The sequence below is a fragment of the Scyliorhinus canicula genome, chromosome 2 (genome assembly GCF_902713615.1).
Source record: "Scyliorhinus canicula chromosome 2, sScyCan1.1, whole genome shotgun sequence".
NCBI classification, from domain to species: domain Eukaryota; kingdom Metazoa; phylum Chordata; class Chondrichthyes; order Carcharhiniformes; family Scyliorhinidae; genus Scyliorhinus; species Scyliorhinus canicula.
Window position 1 is genome coordinate 189,354,904 of NC_052147.1, and position 18,797 is coordinate 189,373,700.

The 18,797-nt window shown below is 45.8% G+C and overlaps 1 protein-coding gene across 2 annotated transcripts in view; it reads right to left on the minus strand.

The window, feature by feature from the left end:
• Nucleotides 1-18,797, minus strand: part of znf804a (zinc finger protein 804A) — a 460,452-nt gene that overhangs the window by 97,799 nt on the left and 343,856 nt on the right. Inside the window, exon 1 of one of the 2 annotated variants that reach the window (XM_038789217.1) lies at nt 8,332-8,416. The exons of the other annotated variant lie outside the window; for it this stretch is intronic. Within the exon in view, the coding sequence (XP_038645145.1) occupies nt 8,332-8,361 (30 nt within the window). The 5' untranslated portion in view covers nt 8,362-8,416. Of the gene's footprint in view, nt 1-8,331; nt 8,417-18,797 lie in introns of those variants that run through there. 2 annotated transcript variants of the gene reach the window in all.

Below are 18,797 nucleotides of genomic sequence, written 5' to 3' on the forward strand. Positions count from 1 at the left end.
GTTCAAACATGGACAAAAGAGCTGAATGCCAGAGGCGAGGTGAGAGTGGCTGTCCTTGACATCAAGGCAGCATTTGACCGAGTATGGCATCAAGGAGCCCTAGCAAAACTGGAGTCAATGCGAATTAGGGGGAAACGCTCTGTTGGTTGGAGTCATATCTGGCACAGCAATTCCAATAGTAGATTGAAGGAATCACTCAAAGCAGCTGCAATTTGAAATACAGGAAAATAACATTGGTCATTTCATCAATCCAGCATCTCTACAATGCCCTTATTAGCAGCATTCAAAAGAAAAACATTGCCTCAAACGCCTAACGTCAGTTTCACACTTAAATAGCATGGCAAGTAATAATAATAATATAATAATAATAATCGCTTATTGTCACAAGTAGGCTTCAATGAAGTTACTGTGAAAAGCCCCTAGTCGCCACATTCCGGCATCTGTTCGGGGAGGCCGGTACGGGAATTGAACCCGTGCTGCTGGCCTTGTTCTGCATTACAAGCCAGCTGTTTAGCCCACTGTGCTAAACTTAATGCCTAAATACAATTGTACTATTACATGACAAATGGATTGTGGTTCTGGCTTTAAAGAAAGTAATGTTGGAACTCAATAATCTTATAGATTACGCTGTACGGTTGTGTCTGTAAACCATCTGAAATTCCTCATAAATTGGATTGACAGGGCATTAGTCGATCTGTTATAAGTAGAAGTCATTTGTTGAATTGATTTACTTAGAACAGCTCTGAATCTGATCATTTCTGTTGATTGGATCTAATTTTCGCAAGTCAGAATGGATCAGTGAATGCAATTTGTTTCCCCAGATTGTGCCTCTTGCAAACGATCAAAAAGTATCTGTAGTGATTACTAATATGTCAAATGGCTCACTGGAAGGAGGGAGCAGAGGAGCAAATGGTATTGTTGGCCAGAAAGATGAGTGAAAATATAACTAAACAATTAGCTATGATTCACAAAGGATCATTGGCATCTTTCGCCATCAGAAGGAGAGAGGCAATTGGTTTTATGTATAGCTTAATGGGCACTCTACGAGAATAGGGCAAGGCCTGGAGGCAGACCCCATGCACTAGAACAGCCACTATGGGAATTGAAGCCATACAATTGACATCATTCTGCATCGCACACTAGCCATCTAAGCTAATAAATGGTACACATTAATCGGTGGATAATTCAATTGTGTATGAATGTTATTCATCACATATCTGAACGGATTGCCAATTGAAACCTTTGTTCAGAATGAATGTGACTTCAAAACAAGCTTCAAAGCATTTTTGAACAACCATATAAACCCATATCCCAGAAAGAAATGTTTAAATCTTTGAACAAAGTAATGAAAAGCCCATCAATAAACTGTACAGTCCTGAGGCGCGATTTAATGGAAAAGAAACAGAGTCCCGTTCAGGGCACGTTTAGCAGGGTGTGTCCCAGTGCTTACAGCGTCAAGACCAACCCTGCTATTAAACGGGACTTTGCTTCTTAGGCCCATGAGGCGTAGACACATTTCTTGTACTAACAAGCTTAGCTCGACAATGGAGGAAATGGCGCCCCTGTCTTTTGACACCCCCCGCCAATGCACCCTCGCCGTGGCCTCCGAACCACTCCCTCCAACACCCCAATTTACCAATCCGACGGTCCTCGCACCCCACCTCGTAGCAAAAGTTGAATTGAGCTGAATACTCGTGCAAATGTCATAGTGACTTTATCCAGTGAGTAGCTGAGTCACATCAACCACAAAAGTCTCAGGTTTGATGCCTGGTTGATGTTAAATTAACTGATCTCAGCAAGGAAACATTACAAGTGCCTTACCACCCTTCGGTTCAGAGGAAGTAAAGTTGATCAGTGTGTCCTCTTTCTTACTGTTGTTCAACAACTCCCTTCAGCATATTTAGACATGGATGGGCGAAGTTATCTCGTGTTTTCACAGAGTGATGGCAGAGGGGAGAAAACCACTGTGCAGCTCACTGTCTCCATAGCCAGCCTTTCTCGTGACATTGTGCAGCACGCTGTGCAAAACAAAAAGGTGTGGTCCACACTGTCAGGCTGGCAGAGTGGGGCTGGAAAATGGTGGTAATGCCAGGAATCCTGAGATCAAGGTGCCCTTTAAAAATGGTATCCTCATCTCTGCTAAGATAAGCAGGAAGCAACCATCGCCCTCCATGCACATGGAGGACCCCCCCCTCACGTACATGGCAACCTCCTACCACACCCCCGCCCATGCCTCCCCAGGGGCATATGCAAACCCTCCCTATGGATAAGGGGATCCTGTCCATCCCCAATGGAACTCCTCAGATGGACCCCACAGGCACTGCCCCCGGAAATCCCCGGAGCAGTGCCAGGATGACAAGGGGTAGTGCTAGCATGCAATGCCTGGGTGCAAGGGGTCAGTGCCAAGAATTCCAGAGAGCAGTGCCAGTGCTCCAGGGCTGACTTCTAGAGGCAGTGCCAGGCTTCCAGGGGTCAGTGCCTGGGAGAGTGCCAGGGGAAGGGCCATGATTCCAGCGTGTAATGCTGGAGCAGTGCCAGGGCACTGCCCTGGCATGCCACTTTCCCCCAAGGAGCTGTACTTACCTATGCGTTCCCCGCTCTCCTCCCGTGGATACCTTTTCCATGGTTCCTGCTTTTAATAACTTGTAAACCTCACTGATGTGACATCACATCGGGGGGGGGGGGGGGGGGGGGGGGGGGGGGGGGGGGGGAGATTCCAATGGCGGTGGGAACATCCAGTGGGGAAGCCCTTTCATGACATTATGGGGCTAGTGGGCATAAAATGCATTGAAGTGTGCGATTAGCCTCAAATCGTGTTAAATGGCAGAGCAGGCTTGACAGTATGGAAACCTTCTCAGGTCACCAGCATGGGGTGGGAAATATTGGGGTTTTTGACTCTGGCGGGAATTTGCACCCACATTGCTGTTGCCAGTGCAAAATCCGGCTATGATGTCCTGCTTGCTCTCAAGACATAAATGAGAGCACTTAGGGCAGATATTAGAAAGTAATCAGAGGGCAGCACGGTGGCCTAGTGGTTAGCACAGCTGCCTCATGGCGCTGAGGTCCCAGGTTCGATCCCGGCTCTGGGTCACTGTCCGTGTGGAGTTTGCACATTCTCCCCGTGTCTGCGTGGGTTTCACCCCCACAACCCAAAAATGTGCAGAGTAGGTGGATTGGTCACACTAAATTGCCCCTTAATTGGAAAAAATAATTGGGTAATCTAAATTTTTTTTTTTATTTTTAAAAAAGAAAGTGATCAGCATTCATGAAATTGTACTCCAACAAGCATTTATAGGGCAAGATTCTCTGGTCTTCCAGCCACATGTTTCTCGATGGCGGGTGATGGTGACAGTGATCCCGCCGCTGTCAATGGGAATTCCCCTTGAAACCGCCCCAAGCCACTGGGAAACCCATGGTGAGGGTGCGCTGCCAGTGGGGACCAGAGAATCCTGCCAGCGTGAATGGCTGGAGAATTTCGGCTATATTGTTTATGGGCATGAAAGAAAAGTGGAGCAAAAAATCATCAGACGATAAGATGAGGTAAATCAAGAAGTAATAACTAATAGATACATGTACGGCTTTTAAAGACAACATTTAGAATGAATTTAGAGTGAAGACAATGCGCGGAATTCTTCGGTGCTCCAGCCGTGTGTTTCTCACCGGCGTGCCGTTCGCTGGTAGCGAGATTCTATCTTCCTTCTGCTTGTCAATGGGATTTCCCTTTGTAACCATCCACACCACCGGGAAACCCGCTGGCGGGGGGGGGGGGTGCTGCCAGTCGGAAAAGTGAATCCTGACAACCGGGGAATTTCGGCCATGAGTACCTCAATAAAAATAGGAAGGATATTGGCCTTCAATGTTGCAGGTAACCATCCAGATTATACTGTTCAATTGTTCTATGTTGGCATCAAAGCCATACAGGTTATTTACAATCCTCCTAGATGATTAATAAAGTATAGCAGCTATAAAGAGCATGACTGCAGAGAATGGCCAAATTCAATAAACATCCACTCATGCTTAGTGCATGTAAAGAGGCCAAGGTAGTCAAAAAGTCATGCAGATTATTCAAAGGTATACTTGGTATCAGTACCTGCTAAGCGGCTGTCCATACTTTGTGATTCATGGTGCTTTCATTCCTTTTCCTATAAACTTTATTGAACTATTTTATGACAACTTAGAAGAAAACAAGAAGATATATTGAAAGGTTACAAGCAAAGGAAAAATTGAAATATTTATGGGTATGCTTTGTGTAAACTGTCACACCTTATCATGTAATTTATCATTCTCTCCCTCTCTGTTACCTTAGTGGTCAGTTGCGTTTTACCCAAGACAAGATGATGTCCGTTTTCAGCACATTTAAATTGGATTTAATTGTAATGCTTCTAAATATCTGCTAAATGAGTCAGTAAATCATTTTGGGCTGACTGTGTTAACAATGAGGTAAAGTTACCCATTGATAGGAAAAACAGGTCATGATCTTCGGTTAATCAGCCCAACTGAATGTAAGAGCACATTCGTGTGTGGTTAAGTACTTCAATTTTATGACAATGCTCTGAGGTACTTACCACCATGTTGAAACATCATTCTATCCTGCATTCTAGACTGTGAAGAAATAGCAGAACTATGTAACACAAAGAAGGGATTTACTGAAAAACCTTGAGATTTGTTGCACATGGATTCAAAACAGCTGGAAGGCAAGGAAAACTCCTAAGAGGAATAATGTTGATGTGGAAGAGCAGTACTGCATAGATCAGTGCTGGCCTCCTACTGTTCAGTAACTTAAATTCATTAGCCAATTTTAATTAATGACATTTACAAATAATAAACAATGATTTGGAGGAAGCACATCCGACCTACAAAATTCCTTGGATATAAGCTGTATATGGACAAAACAAAGGCAAATTGAGTACAATATAGTCATGTACAAGGCAATGCACATGAGGAGCAAGCAGAGTCATCAAATGTATGCAGTAAGCTAGTTAGAGTCCAATGATGCTACAGACAGGGAGTGAATCTTCAGGGTGTGCTTTAGAAGCCAGCTCTTTAGCCCTGTGCTAAACCAGCCCCTTAATAATCGTTATTGTCACAAGTAGGCTTCAATGAAGTTATTGTGAAAAGCCCCGAGTCACCACATTCCGGCGCCTGTTCGGATAGGCCGGTGCGGGAATTGAACCCACGCTGCTGGCATTGTTCTGCATTACAAGCCAGCTGTTTATCCCACTGTGCTAAACCAGTCCCTGGTGATGAGAAAGGGAATTGTGTAAGGGCACCTGAGGAAAATGCATAAGTGGAAGGGAGAAGAAGGCACAGGAAGAGAGAGAGGAAGGAAGAGGATTAGGTATGTTCATAAAGGGGAGAAAATATAGGTACCTATTTCCATAGGGAGATAGAGATAAATAACTACCTTGAGAGAGGTTGAAATATATCTCAGTGGACTGGAGATGAGTATCGGAAGGCGGACCATTAAATGCATTTCATTGAGGGGAAGGTTTAGAAATATCTGTAAATAGAGGGCGAGGTTCCATAGAAGTCCTGCAGTGCAAAAGGAGGCCATTCGACCCATCAAGTCTGCATCGACCCTCTGAAAGAGCACTCTACACAGGCTCACTTCCCCATCCTATCCCCATAACTCAACCTAACCTCCACATCCTTGGACACTAAGGGGTAATTTGGTAAGGGGTAACAGGTGCCGGAATGTGGTGACTAGGGGCTTTTCACAGTAACTTCATTTGAAGCCTACTTGTGACACTAAGGGGTAATTTACAGTGCTGAAGGAGGCCATTCAGCCCACTGAGTCAGCACCGGCCTTGGGAAAGAGCACCCTAGGCAAGCCCACACCTCCACCCTATTCCCGTAACCCAGTAACTGCACTTAACCTTTTTGGACACTCAGGGCAATTTATCATGGCCAATCCACCTAACCCGCACATTTTTGGACTGCGGGAGGAAACCAGAGCACCCAGAGGAAGCCCAAGCACACACGGGCAGAATGTGCAAACTCCACACAGACAGTGACCCAAGGCGGGAATCGAACCTGGGACCCTGGAGCTTTGAAGCAACTGTGCTAACCACTGTGCTACCATGCTGCCCTACAGTGTGCTGATTTGCTGTGCAGTAACCTCGCTCACCTGGCAAATCTTTATTGCTTTGTTCCAGCACCAAATCTTCCTCCCGCAGCAACCTTACGCAGAGCTTATCATTAACCAAAGAAAAACAATCTACCTAACCTGCACATCATTGGACTATGGGAGGAAACCGGACGCAAGGAGGAAACCCATGTAGACATGGGGAGAAGTGCAAATTTCACAGTCACCCAAGGCCAGAATGGAACCTGCTCCCTGGCGCTTTGAGGCAGCAGTGCTAACCACTATACCACTGCCGCCACGGTTGGTGATGCACCTTGTGGAAAGTGTTTTAGTGGGTGAGGGGAGGAAAATAGACCAGGAAAAGGGCTCAAAATCTAAAAGAATGATACTATAAAATAGGGCTCAATACTTTATAAGGAAGCCATTTCTCACTAGTTAATGGTAGGACAAGCACAGCAGGATAAAACAAAGTTGGGGCAAAGAATATTGGGCTGATAGTGGGCATTGTGCGGGAACCGGGGGTGAAATAGCATAGAAACTGTGAGCCTCCAAACTTGTAATGCACAGGAGCAACATCGAAGTGATGAGGAAGGGAGCGGTGAGATTCACATGATCGAGTGAAAGAAACCATTCAGATGGAGAGTTGGTAGCTGTTCTGCAAGACTTTTACTGACATGAGGAATTGGATTTGTATTTGAAGAGTGCCTGCTGGGGCACAGCAACACAAAATTCACGATTCTTGTCTCCAACAGTATTAAAATTCAAAAATAAAAACAAAGGAAGTCCTGCAAAAACTCATCAGGTTTGTCAGTATCTGTGGAGGGAGAAACAAAGGTATTGTTCCAAGTCCAATATGCCTCTTCGTCAGAACTTTTATTTTGTTAATTCAAAAGTTTATCTGACCTCACCTAATGCTGATGTTGATCAAGATATCTGCCCAGAGAGGAATTTCAGACAGCAGAATTGCTGAAAGGTCACTCAGTATTTCAAACTTTAAAAAAACCTCAAACCAAGCGTTTTTATGAGGAACTACACGGACTGAACAATGTGCCAAAGGATTGCGTATATTAAATAGAGATAATCTTGTAGGATACGGTCTGTCTGAAGAAATGTCCTTGGTGCATTGTCTGCCGATGCTTCATCCTGAGCTGCTTCCACCCACCCCTCCCAGCCAGAGGCATGGCAATTTGTGGACTCAGGCTTTCAGTACTATTGCTGGAATATTATCAGGACCTTTGCAATACCTGGTGCCTTCAACTGTTTCTTGATATAGCGTGGAGTGAATCGAATTGACTGAAGACTGGCAGCTGTGATGCTGAGGACCTCCAGAGGAGGCCGATGTGGATCATCCACTCGGCACTTCTAGCTGAAGATTGTTGGAAACATTTCAGCCTTATCTTTTGCACTAATGTGCTGAGCTCCTCCTTATTAACGATAGGGATATTTGTGGAGTCTCCTCCTTCAGCTTTTTAATTATCCACTACCATTCACAACTGGATGTGGCAGGACCACTGAGATTTTACATGATGCAGAAGTAAAGCTTGAGCATGAACTTAAGACAAGCCAAGGCAATGAACATTGAGAAAAGCCAATGTCGGGAAGGATTTTTTCATATAAAAGGTAGGTACACTAGAAATAGAACAATGAAGAAAAGCATTACATGCATTCGAGATACGATGAGATAATGTGATGGAATTGTTAAGTTTTTGTTTCCTGAATGGATGAGCTCAATATGCTGCCTCATCTCAATTTATCTTGTGACCTTGTGAATTACGTGCTTTTACTGTTGCTCAGTGCCTCTGCCTTGCAGACAATCATCTGCAATTTCCATGGGGAGTCTCTTGCTTATGTTAGGTAGCAGATCAGCAGAACCTAAGAGAAAGGTTCTGAAGAGCAGTTTACCGTTTTGTTGGAATTTCTACATCGAAGGGAATCTGAAGAACTTTGCAGAAATTACATTTTTTGTAAGATTAGTTTTTTCAAATGTCAAGGAGAGGCATCACAGCAACCGAAAAACCTTATTTATGTGCTCACATTCCAGGTACCTCGCCACATCAAAAGTGCCCTCTACGTGTTGGCTAAACACTTCAGATTTGTCAAGAAATACAAGCTGGCACCGGAGTGTGGAGAATCTCTGCGAGTTCACTACCACAGATCCTCTTCCGACATCTCTTACAACCGTACTAACATTTTAAAACTGAATTCTGACACTAACACAATCTCTAACCTTTCTCTTTTATGTTTACCTGCAAGTCTGAAGATTCTCCAACATCCATGGGCTCGCGCACATAACCCGACCCGACCCATCCCGGCAGGACTCCTCCAACTACCTGACCCTGGCTTCAACATGGAAGTGGAAGAGGCCCAACCCAGAAGTCCGAGCCTGACCTTGCATAGGAATCAACCTGGCTCCCGGAAAGACCGAACCGGCCCGAACCATAAGACCTTGCCCGACCCGACCTGTTCAGCGCACAACTTACTGGCAGATGGAGGAAAGTAGGAGGAGAATCCACATAGAGGCTCGCCGAGGCCTACTCCAATGCCTGATTCTAGCAATGACCGACCAGACCACCAACGCTGGAACCCAACACGTGACCCAGCCCAACCTGACAGAATCATAGAAGTTACACTGCAGAAGGAGGCCATTCGGCCCATCGAGTCGGCACGGGCCCTTGGAATGAGCACCCTACCCAAACCTACACCTCCACCCTATCCCAGTAACCCAGTAACCTCACCCAACCTTTTTGGACACTCAGGGCAAATTAGCATGGCCAATCCACCTAACCTGCACATTTTTGGACTGTGGAAGGAAACCGGAGGAAGCCCACACAGACACAGACAGGAGGTACAGACTCTGCACAGACAGTGACCCGAGCCGGGAATCGAACCTGGGACCCTGGAGCTGTGAAGCAACTGTGCTAACCACTGTGTTACCATGCTGCCCACTGCCAGACATGCCAGCGACCCAAACCCAGACTAAACACCCTAAAATGGCGGCGACCCCAGGGGATGACCTGAACATGCCGAAATATAGACCTGTACTCTCAGAACCCCGGGGCCTGAGAGGTTATATAACATGTGCCCCAGCAGCCCCAAAATTGCAACCAGCGCCCGGGCTCCTGCCAGATGCGACACCAAAATTGCAATCAGCCCAGGAGCCCACCAGACAAAGCTACTTACCTGCCACAAGGTCATAATTTTCCCATCGGATTCTGGGAACATCCAGGCGTAGCCGCCGATTGAGCAAACAAGGGAAGCATGCCAGTCTGCAGATGAGACTAAATCAAGGTGGTTTCATGTCTCCTCTTCCCAGCGTATTCCTGGTAAACATCCAAACAATCAAAAACAAGCTGGACGACCTTAACGCTAGATGTACCTCTCAGAGGTAATTAAGAGACTTCCGTGTGCTCTGTTTCATGGAGACATAGCTCACCCCTGCCTTACCGAGCTGTGCCATACCAGCTGATGGCTTGTCAATTCACCAGATGGACCGCACTGAGTCATCGGACAAAGCGAGGGGTGGAGGGGTTTGCCTCCTCATCAACTCCTTCTAATCCTCAGATGTGGTGACCCTGGCGAACTACTGCTCCTTGGAGCTGGAACTCCTGACTGTGAAGTGCCGACATACTACCTTCCATGGGAGTTCACTTCTGTCATCATCAAGGCAGTCTACATCCCACCCGAGGTGGAAGTAAAGAAGGCACTTTATGAATTGTACACCACTATAAATAACAATGAAACAGAATACATGAAGGCCTTGTTCATCATGGCCGGGACTTCAACCAGGCCAACCTCAAGACTGTTGTTCCAAAATTCTACCAACACATCCCCTGTCCCACCAGAGGAGCCAACATCCTTGACCACTGCGACGAATAATCAAGGAAGCCTACGGTCCATCTCCTGACTCTGGTGCGGCCGCATTTGGAGTATTGCTTGCAGTTCTGGTCGCCACATTATAGGAAGGATGTGGAAGCATTGGAAAGGGTACAGAGGAGAATTACAAGGATGTTGCCTGGTATGGAGGGAAGATCTTATGAGGAAAGGCTGAAGGACTTGAGGCTGTTTTCATTAGAGAGAAGAAGGTTAAGAGGTGTCTTAATTGAGGCATATAAGATGATCAGAGGATTAGATAGGGTGGACAGTGAGAGCCTTTTTCCTCGGATGGTGATGTCCAGCACGAGGGGACATAGCTTTAAATCGAGGGGAGATCGATATAGGACAGATGTCAGAGGTAGGTTCTTTACTCAGAGAGTAATAAGGGCGTGGAATGCCCTGCCTGCAACAGTAGTGGACTCACCAACACTAAACGCATTCAAATGGTCATTGGATAGGCATATGGACGATAAGGGAATAGTGTAGAGGGACTTTCGAGGGGTTTCACAGGACGGCGCAACATCGAGGGCCAAATGGCCTGTACTGCGCTGTAATGTTCTATGTTCTATGACTTCCCTTGTAAAATCAGACCACAAGATGGTGCTCATTCTCCCGCATAGAAACAGAAACTTAAGCGGGAGAATCTGGTTTAGAAGGTTGTGCAAATCTGGTCCGAGGCAACAGAAGAGCTCCTCTGTGACTGCTTGGAGTCAGTGCACTGGTCCATATTCAAGAACTCAGCAGCCAACCGAAACGAGTATGCGACCACCATCACAGACTTCATTAGCAAGTATCTAGAAGATCGCATGCCAAAGAAGGTAGTACATGTGTTTCCCAACCGGAAACCATGGTTTAACCGGGAGATTCACTCCCTGCTGAAGGGCAGGTATGACGTGTTCAAGATAAACAGCCCTGACCGATACAAGAAATATAGATACACCCTCCACAAAGCCATCAGGGATGCCAAGAGATAATACCAGACGAAGCTAGCATCACAGACTAATGACACGGACTCTTATCGGTTTTGGCGAGGCTTAAACAACATAATGGTCCACAAAGCAAAGCTGGGTAGGATCTCTGGCAACAGCGCACCCCTCCCCGATGAATGCAATGCATTCTCTGCTTGTTTTGATCAGGAAACCAACTAACCATTGTCAACTGACCCAGCAGCCTTGGACACACCCATACCTACCATCACAAAGTCCAAAGTCAGATTGGCCTTCTTGAAAGTGAACCCTTGGAAAGCAATGGGTTCTGACCGAGTCTTGCGTGGACCAACTGGCATTGCGGTCATGGACATCTTCAACCTCTCCCTACTCCGTTCCAAGATTCCCACTAACTTCAAGAAAACCACCATCATACCGGTGCCAAAGAAGAACCAGGCAACGTGCCTTAATGACTACCATCCAGTGGCCTTGACATCTATCATTACAAAGTGCTTTGAGAGGTTGGTCATGAAACACATGGGCAAGATGCTCCCTTCTTTCATAGAATTTACAGTGTAGGAGGCCATTTGGCCCATCGAGTCTGCACTGGCTCTTGGAAAGAGCACCCTACCCAAGCCCATACCCAATCCCCATAACCCAGAAACCCCACCTACCACTAAGGGGCAATTTGGACCCTGAGGGAAATTTATAATGGCCAATCCACCTAACCTGCACATCTTTAGACTGTGGGAGGAAACCGGGGCACCCGGAGGAAACCTACGCACACACGGGGAGAACTTGCAGAGTCCACACAGACAGTGAACCAGCGGGGAATCGAACCTGGGTCCCTGGCGCTGTGAAGCATTTGTGCTATCCACAATGCTACCGTGCTGCCCTATGGGGACTAAGTCCCCACGCCCGCTGGAAAACAGGCGAGAATCACTCCGGAATTTTTCCTCAAAAGGTGCGGGGTGGTTCTCCGTTTTTCAAGGGGGCTAGCAGAGCCCCAGCGTGCGTCCCGCAGCTCTGGCTGCCGGCCGGGCCCTGCTAGCCAGACCGCGCGGCCGTGTATGCGCAGGACGACATGGCAGAGCCACACACTGGGCCCGCGCAAAGGAAGGTAGGTCACTCCCAGATAGCGATGGCCCACCGATCATGGCCCCCGATCGCGGTCCTGACCAATGCTGAGGCCTCCCCGCAGTCGGATACACCCCTGTCCCCCACCAGGAACGCCACCACGGCCGTGGGTCCCAGCTCCTGCCAGATGGTACCACATGTACACCACGCCGGACAGGAGTTCGACCGGTCGACCATGGAGAATCGCCATGGGGGCCTTTTCCAATGGCCCCCGACTGGCGCCGTGTTGACGTCTTGCGCAGGACTGGCGGGTCCGCGGAGAATCACGAACTCGCCACTGCGCCGGATTTCCGGCATGAACGGCTACTTTCCACCCCCGCGCCGGGCTTGGTTCCGGCGCGGAGGGGCGGAGAATCGCACCCATAAACTCCATACTCCCAGAATGCCTATATCCACTGCAATTTGCATTCCGCCGCAACCGGTCCACAGAAGACAACATCTCCCTGGCTGACACTAATCCCTAGAACATCTCGACAACAAGGACTCCTACATCAGTCTCCTATTCATTGACTACAGCTCCGCCTTCAACTCCATAATCCCAGTCAAACTCATATCAAAACTCCAATACCTAGGACTTGGCTCCTTCCTCTGCAACTGGATCCTTGAATTATTGACCCACAGACCACAGTCAATGAACAACAACACCTCCTCCACATTATTCCTCAATACCGGGGCACCGCAAGGCTGCATAATTAGCCACCCTACTATACTCCCTATACACACACAACTCTCTGGCAAAATTTGGCCCCAACTCCATCTACACATTTGCTGATGACATGAACATAGTGTGTTGGATCTTGAACAACAATGAGTCAGAGTACAGGAGGGAGACAGAGAACCTAGTGGCATCGTGTAACAACAACAATCTCTCCCTCGACATCAGCAAAACTAAAGAGCTGGTCATTGACATCAGGCAGCAAAGTATCGTACACACCCCTGTCTGCATCAATGATGCCGAGGTGGAGATGGTCGATAGCTTCAAATTACTAGGTGTGCACATCACCAACAATCTGCCTGGTCCATCCACATTGCCGCTATGGTCAAGAAAGCCCAACAGCGCCTATACTTCCTCAGGAAACTAAGGAAATTCGGCACGCCCACTTTGACTCTTACCAATTTTTACAGATGCATGATAGAAAGCATCCTATTTGGCTGCAACACAGCCTGGTATGGCAACTGCTTGGCTCAAGACTGTAAGAAACTACAGAGACTCGTGAACACAGCCCAGTCCATTGTGTGAATCCACCTCCCATCCACTGAGTCTGTCTACATCTCCCACTGCTTTGGGAAAGCGGGCAGCATAATCAAAGACCCCTCCAATGCAGGCTATTTTCTTTTCCAACCTTCCATCGGGCAGGAAATATAAAAGTCTGAGAACACGCGCAAACAGATTCAAAAACAGCTTCTTCCCTGCTGTTACCAGACTCCTGAATGACTCTCTTATGGACTGAACTGATCTCTCCACACATCTTCTGGACTGTGTGCTTCAGTATTCATACTCAGTATGCTTCACCCGATGTCTGTTTCTTTGTATTTACAGTGTATATCTATCGTATGCCCTATGTTTTTTTTCATGTTTGAATGGTCTGTCAGGATTGTACGCAGAACAATACTTTTCACTGTACCTCCATTTAAATTGTACATGTGAAAATAAACTCAAATCCAAATCCAAAGTTTTAGATCATTTGCTATGCATGAGTTTGATTTTTTTTAAATGAGTTCATTGAATTCGACAAATACAAACATTCTACTTATACCTTTGTCTTTCTTTCAATGAAATCTCTTTTTATATCCTCTCTGTATTGCGTGACTAAAAGAATATTTACTTGATATACAACATCAGAATCCTTATATAGAAAGCACGTTCAGACAGCAGAATTGCACTATTTTCGTTTTTGCCAATTAGAATCAGTTAATCATTCATTTGAATGTGTCAGATTTACACTTCATTATTTACTGAACTATGTGAATCTAACCAGTGCAAATTGTATTTCATGAAATATTTAAATCATTCGCCCCTCTTATTGGTATTGTTGACACTCTCATAAAGTTGCACTCTGTGTTTAAAAACTCAGAGTAAAAGATGCCCAAAGAAGTAGTGATCATCACATGATAGAATTTAATATTCAGCTTGAGAGTGAGAAAATTGGGTTGGAAGCAACTGTGTTTAACTTAAATAAAGGGAATCACAATTAAATGAGGATAGATTTAGCTAAAGTGGTCTGGGCAGATAGATTGGCAGGAAAGACAGTAAGTCAGCAGTGGCAGATATTTAAGGAGGTAACTCATGACTCTCAGCAAAAATATATCCCTGTAAAAAGGAAAGATTTTAAGAGAGGGATAAACCAACCTTGGCTAAGCAAGAAAGTTAAGTAGAGTATTAAGGAAAGTATTAAGGAGAGTGAAAGAAGGCATATAAGAACGCATAAGTCAGTTATAGTCCTGAAGATTGGGATACATGCAGCAACGGAGGGCTAAAAAGATAATAAAGAAGGAGAAAATAAACTACAAGGGAAAACTAACGAGGAATGTAAAAACTGACAGGAACCTCTTTAAAAGAATAAAAAGGAAGAGAGAGGTCAAAGTGAACATGGGCCCCAGAGAATATCAATCTGAGAAGATAGTTATGGGGAACAGGGAAATAGCAGAAGAGTTAAGCATATATTTTGCATTAGTCTTTACAGTGGAAGATACTTCAAAAATTCCATTAATACTAAGGAATAAGGGAGAGGAATTAGATGCCATCACCGTCACTGGAGAAGTAGCATCAGACAAAATAATGGGGTTAAACGCAGATGAGTTCCCTGGTCCTGATGGCTTGAATCCTAGGATCCTAAAAGAAGTAGGTACCAGAGATTGTGGAGGCAGTGGTTGTAATTTTCCCAAAATCCTAGTATTCTGGGGCAGTATCAGAAGCTGCTGATGTGACATCTCTACTCAAAAAGGGAAGGAGGCAAAAAACGGGTAACTGTAGGCTGATTACCTAACATCTATTGTTGGAAATAGGTTGGAATCAATTACTTAGGAAGTAATAGCGGCACATTTGGAAAACCATAATCCAATCAAACAGAGTCGGTATGGCTTCATGAAAGGGAAATTGTCTTTGACCAATTTATTAGAATTTTTTGAGAAGGTCCCAGTGCGTGGATAGAGAGGAACCAGTATTTGTTCTTCCAGAAGGCAATCGACAACGTACCTCACAAAAGGTTAAGTCATAAGATAAGAGCCAATGGTGTTGGAGGTAGTATGGTTGGTAAATGGCTAATGAGCAGGAAACAGTGTGTGGGGATAATGTTTTTTTTCAGGTTGGTGACCTGTAACCAGTGGGGTTTCACAGGGACCAGTGCTAGTGCCTCAACTGTTTACAATGTATATTAATGACTTGGAGGAAGGAAGTGAATGTACTGTAGCCAAATTTGCAGACAACACTAAAATAGATGGAAAGGCAAATTGCAAGAGGGATACAAACAATTTGCAAAGAGATATTGATAGGTTAAGTAAGTGTACAAAAGTGGACAAAAAGTTGACAAATGGAGTAAAATGTGGGAAAATGTGAAGTGGCTCATTTTGGAAGAGAGAATAAAAAAATAGAGTATTAGTTAAAATGAGAAAAACTGCAGAAAGCTGCAACACACTGGTTTGTTGGGGGCAGGGTTAGCACAGGGCTAAATATCTGGCTTTTAAAGCAGACCAAGGCAGGCCAGCAGCACGGTTCAATTCCCGTACCAGCCTCCCCGAACAGGTGCCGGAATGTGGCGACTAGGGGCTTTTCACAGTAACTTCATTTGAAGCCTACTTGTGACAATAAGCGATTTTCATTTCATTTCATTTTTTCTTTTCAAACAGATGTGGGGGTACATGTGCACGAAATGCAGAAAGCTAGCACACAGATGCAGCAAGTAATCAGGAAGGCCCATGGAATGTTGGCCCTCATTTCAAGGGGGTTGGAGTATAAGAGTAGGGAAGTCTTGCTGCAAATGTATAAAGTACTGGTGACACCACGGGTGGGATTCAGTGGAAAAAGTTTAAATCCCCTTTTGGATGCATTTGGCTGGGTGTTTCTCGGTGGCAACAGCGGCAAGAATCACCCTGCTTTATTTGGTCTCCGCAAATTTCTTCCCGCCAAGGCCACACTTGGAGAGATTTTAGGAACAGCTGTTCACGGATCAAGGTACCATTTTGAGCAGCAGTCTGGATCTCTCCTGTGGCCAACCCCCCCCCCCCCCCCGCCGCACTTTCAGGCACCCCACTTTCTGGACCACACCCCCCTCACCCCCCAATCTTGTCGAGGCCCCTGGTAATATCCCCTCACCTCCCCTCCAATTAGCAAGGCCCCACCCCCCTCGGACTTAACTCTTGGCAGTGCCAACCTGGTACCCACACCATGGCAGTGCCAGAGGACCGGATGGCAGTCCCAAGATGCTTGGGTGACAGGGGCAGTATCAGGGTACCACCCTGCCATGTCCCCAACCACCTGGAACGTCTAATGCCCTACGAGACCCGTGTAGACCAGTGCTAAACAGCACCCTGGTGAGGTCTCGGAAGCATGACCGTTGAACCTGCCCGGTCGCCAGGTGAATCTGATACCCATCAAGGGCAAGATCCAGATTGCGATGGGCGGAGGAAGTCAGGTGACTCGAGATCAGTCTGGTGCCTAGAGTGGAGCCTGATTTGGGGCTCTTGGATTTTGAAGGCGGTCCAGAGAAAGTTCACTGGGCTGACTCCCGGTGTGGAGGGATTGTCTTATGAGCAAAGGTTAAACAGGTTGGGCAGATTGAAATTTAGAAGAATGAGAGGTGATCACATTGAAACATCTCGGATTCTTAAGGGGCTTGAAAGAGTAAATGCTCATGGGAGTGTCTCGGACCAGAGGGCATAGTCTCAGAATAAAGGGGTGCCAATTTAAGACTGTGATGAGGAAGAATTTCTTTTCTCAGAGGATTGAGAGTCTTCGGAACACCTTGCTACTGAGAGCTGTGGGACAGAGTCCTTGTGTATATTTAAGGCGCAGATAGATATTCTTTTTTTAAGTATTTTTGTTGGAATTTTAACAATATCAAAAATTACATAACATATACATTTAAAAAACAGAACAAGAACAACAAGCACATCAACAACATATATATCACAGGTTGTCCCCGCATCTGTGACCATAATTTTCATAATCACGTTTCTTTATTTACAATGGTGTACATAGTTGCAAAGGGAACCTTTTATTTACATTCAAAGGTTACTAATGCAGGACTTCCTACTACCAAATTCCTTTCCTTTTTTAAAAAAAATAAACCTTTTTATTGGCATTTCCCATATTTATAAGCAGTTGTATATATTGTATATATACACATCATATTTTTATCGCCCGCGCTAATTTCCTTTATTATACAGAGAGGTGTAGTTTGTCCTTCGTTTAACTTACCCTGTGTGCATTTCTTTGCCCTCTGGATTGGTCTATGGTCCCCCCCCCCCCCCCATTGCCCTCCTCCTCCACTCTCTCTCTCTCTTTCCTCCCCCCCCCCCCCCATTGCCCTCCTCCTCCACTCTCTCTCTTTCCCCCCCCCCCCCCCCATTGCCCTCCTCCTCCACTCTCTCTCTTTCCTCCCCCCCCCCCCCCCCCCCTCCCGGGCTCCGGCTGTGCTTTTTTTTAATTTTCCGGACAGAATGGAGAAACAAAAAAGAAAAAAGGGGGGAGTAAAAAAGGAGCCCGTTTGTTAGTTTCCTTCATTAGAATTGGTAGGTGTGGGCAATTTAAATTACTCCAAAGTGTTAAACAGAAATATTTTTGCTGGATTTTGAATGCACCGGATGCTTCAGGTGGAGGAAGATAAACTCAGGAGAGGCTACAAAATGGAGATGCAAGGCATTCTGTCCTTATTCATTAAAAAAACAGAATTAATATTCATAGATCCTTCCACATTTAGCTGGAAGTATCAGAAGAGACATATATTCACCACTTCCACTTAACCTCCTGACGGTTGACCTTCAGAGAACACCTGGAAGAAGGATGACTTATGTTACAGCAAACTGACATTTTCATGCCACTGGATCCAAGAAATGTGCCAAATCAGGTGAGCCTGCAGTGCAGTAAGCATGCGGCAGATTCCGAAGGGCTAATTTTATTTTTGATGCTCTCGAAAGCCAGTCAGATTGGCTGCCCACTGATTTTCCATATCGATGTATAGTGTCAGCCAATCGAATATCACTCATTTATTCCATGGTCAAATGTTAAAGTAACCCCTCACCTGTGTCACATTCCCTGTGAATTGGAGGTATTAGTCAGGCAGAGTTTTCACTGGTGGTAGGCAAGCACCTCTTGGATGCAAAGTGGTACAATGTAAGTCTTACAAGAACTAAGCCCATGGCCTATAAGCAACAAGAGTCATTGTCAATCAGTATTTGAGTAGTATTTTGGGCACAGAAATATCATTACATATGCCAATGGCTGTTGTACAGGAAATAGATAGGCTGCTAATATTAAGCAATGGTCCAGAGTGGCTGCATGTTTGGAAGACAATTATATAATAGTGGCTGGGAGAATGGCTTTTAGAAGATGAGGACTGACCTCATCCTGTATGGTTGCCGACCAAACCTAGAAATCAGCTAACAGCAGAGCTTGGCAACCCAAGAGCCAGTTAATTGCTGTTTATCCATTGCCTCGACTGGCCGGAGAAATATGTCAAATACTTTATCTGGATGAAAGTTTGTACAAGATGCCACAGTGGGTTTTGTTGAAATGGGACCTCAAGAGGGTGTGGAAGTAGCTGTCTCAAAAGTGTGGC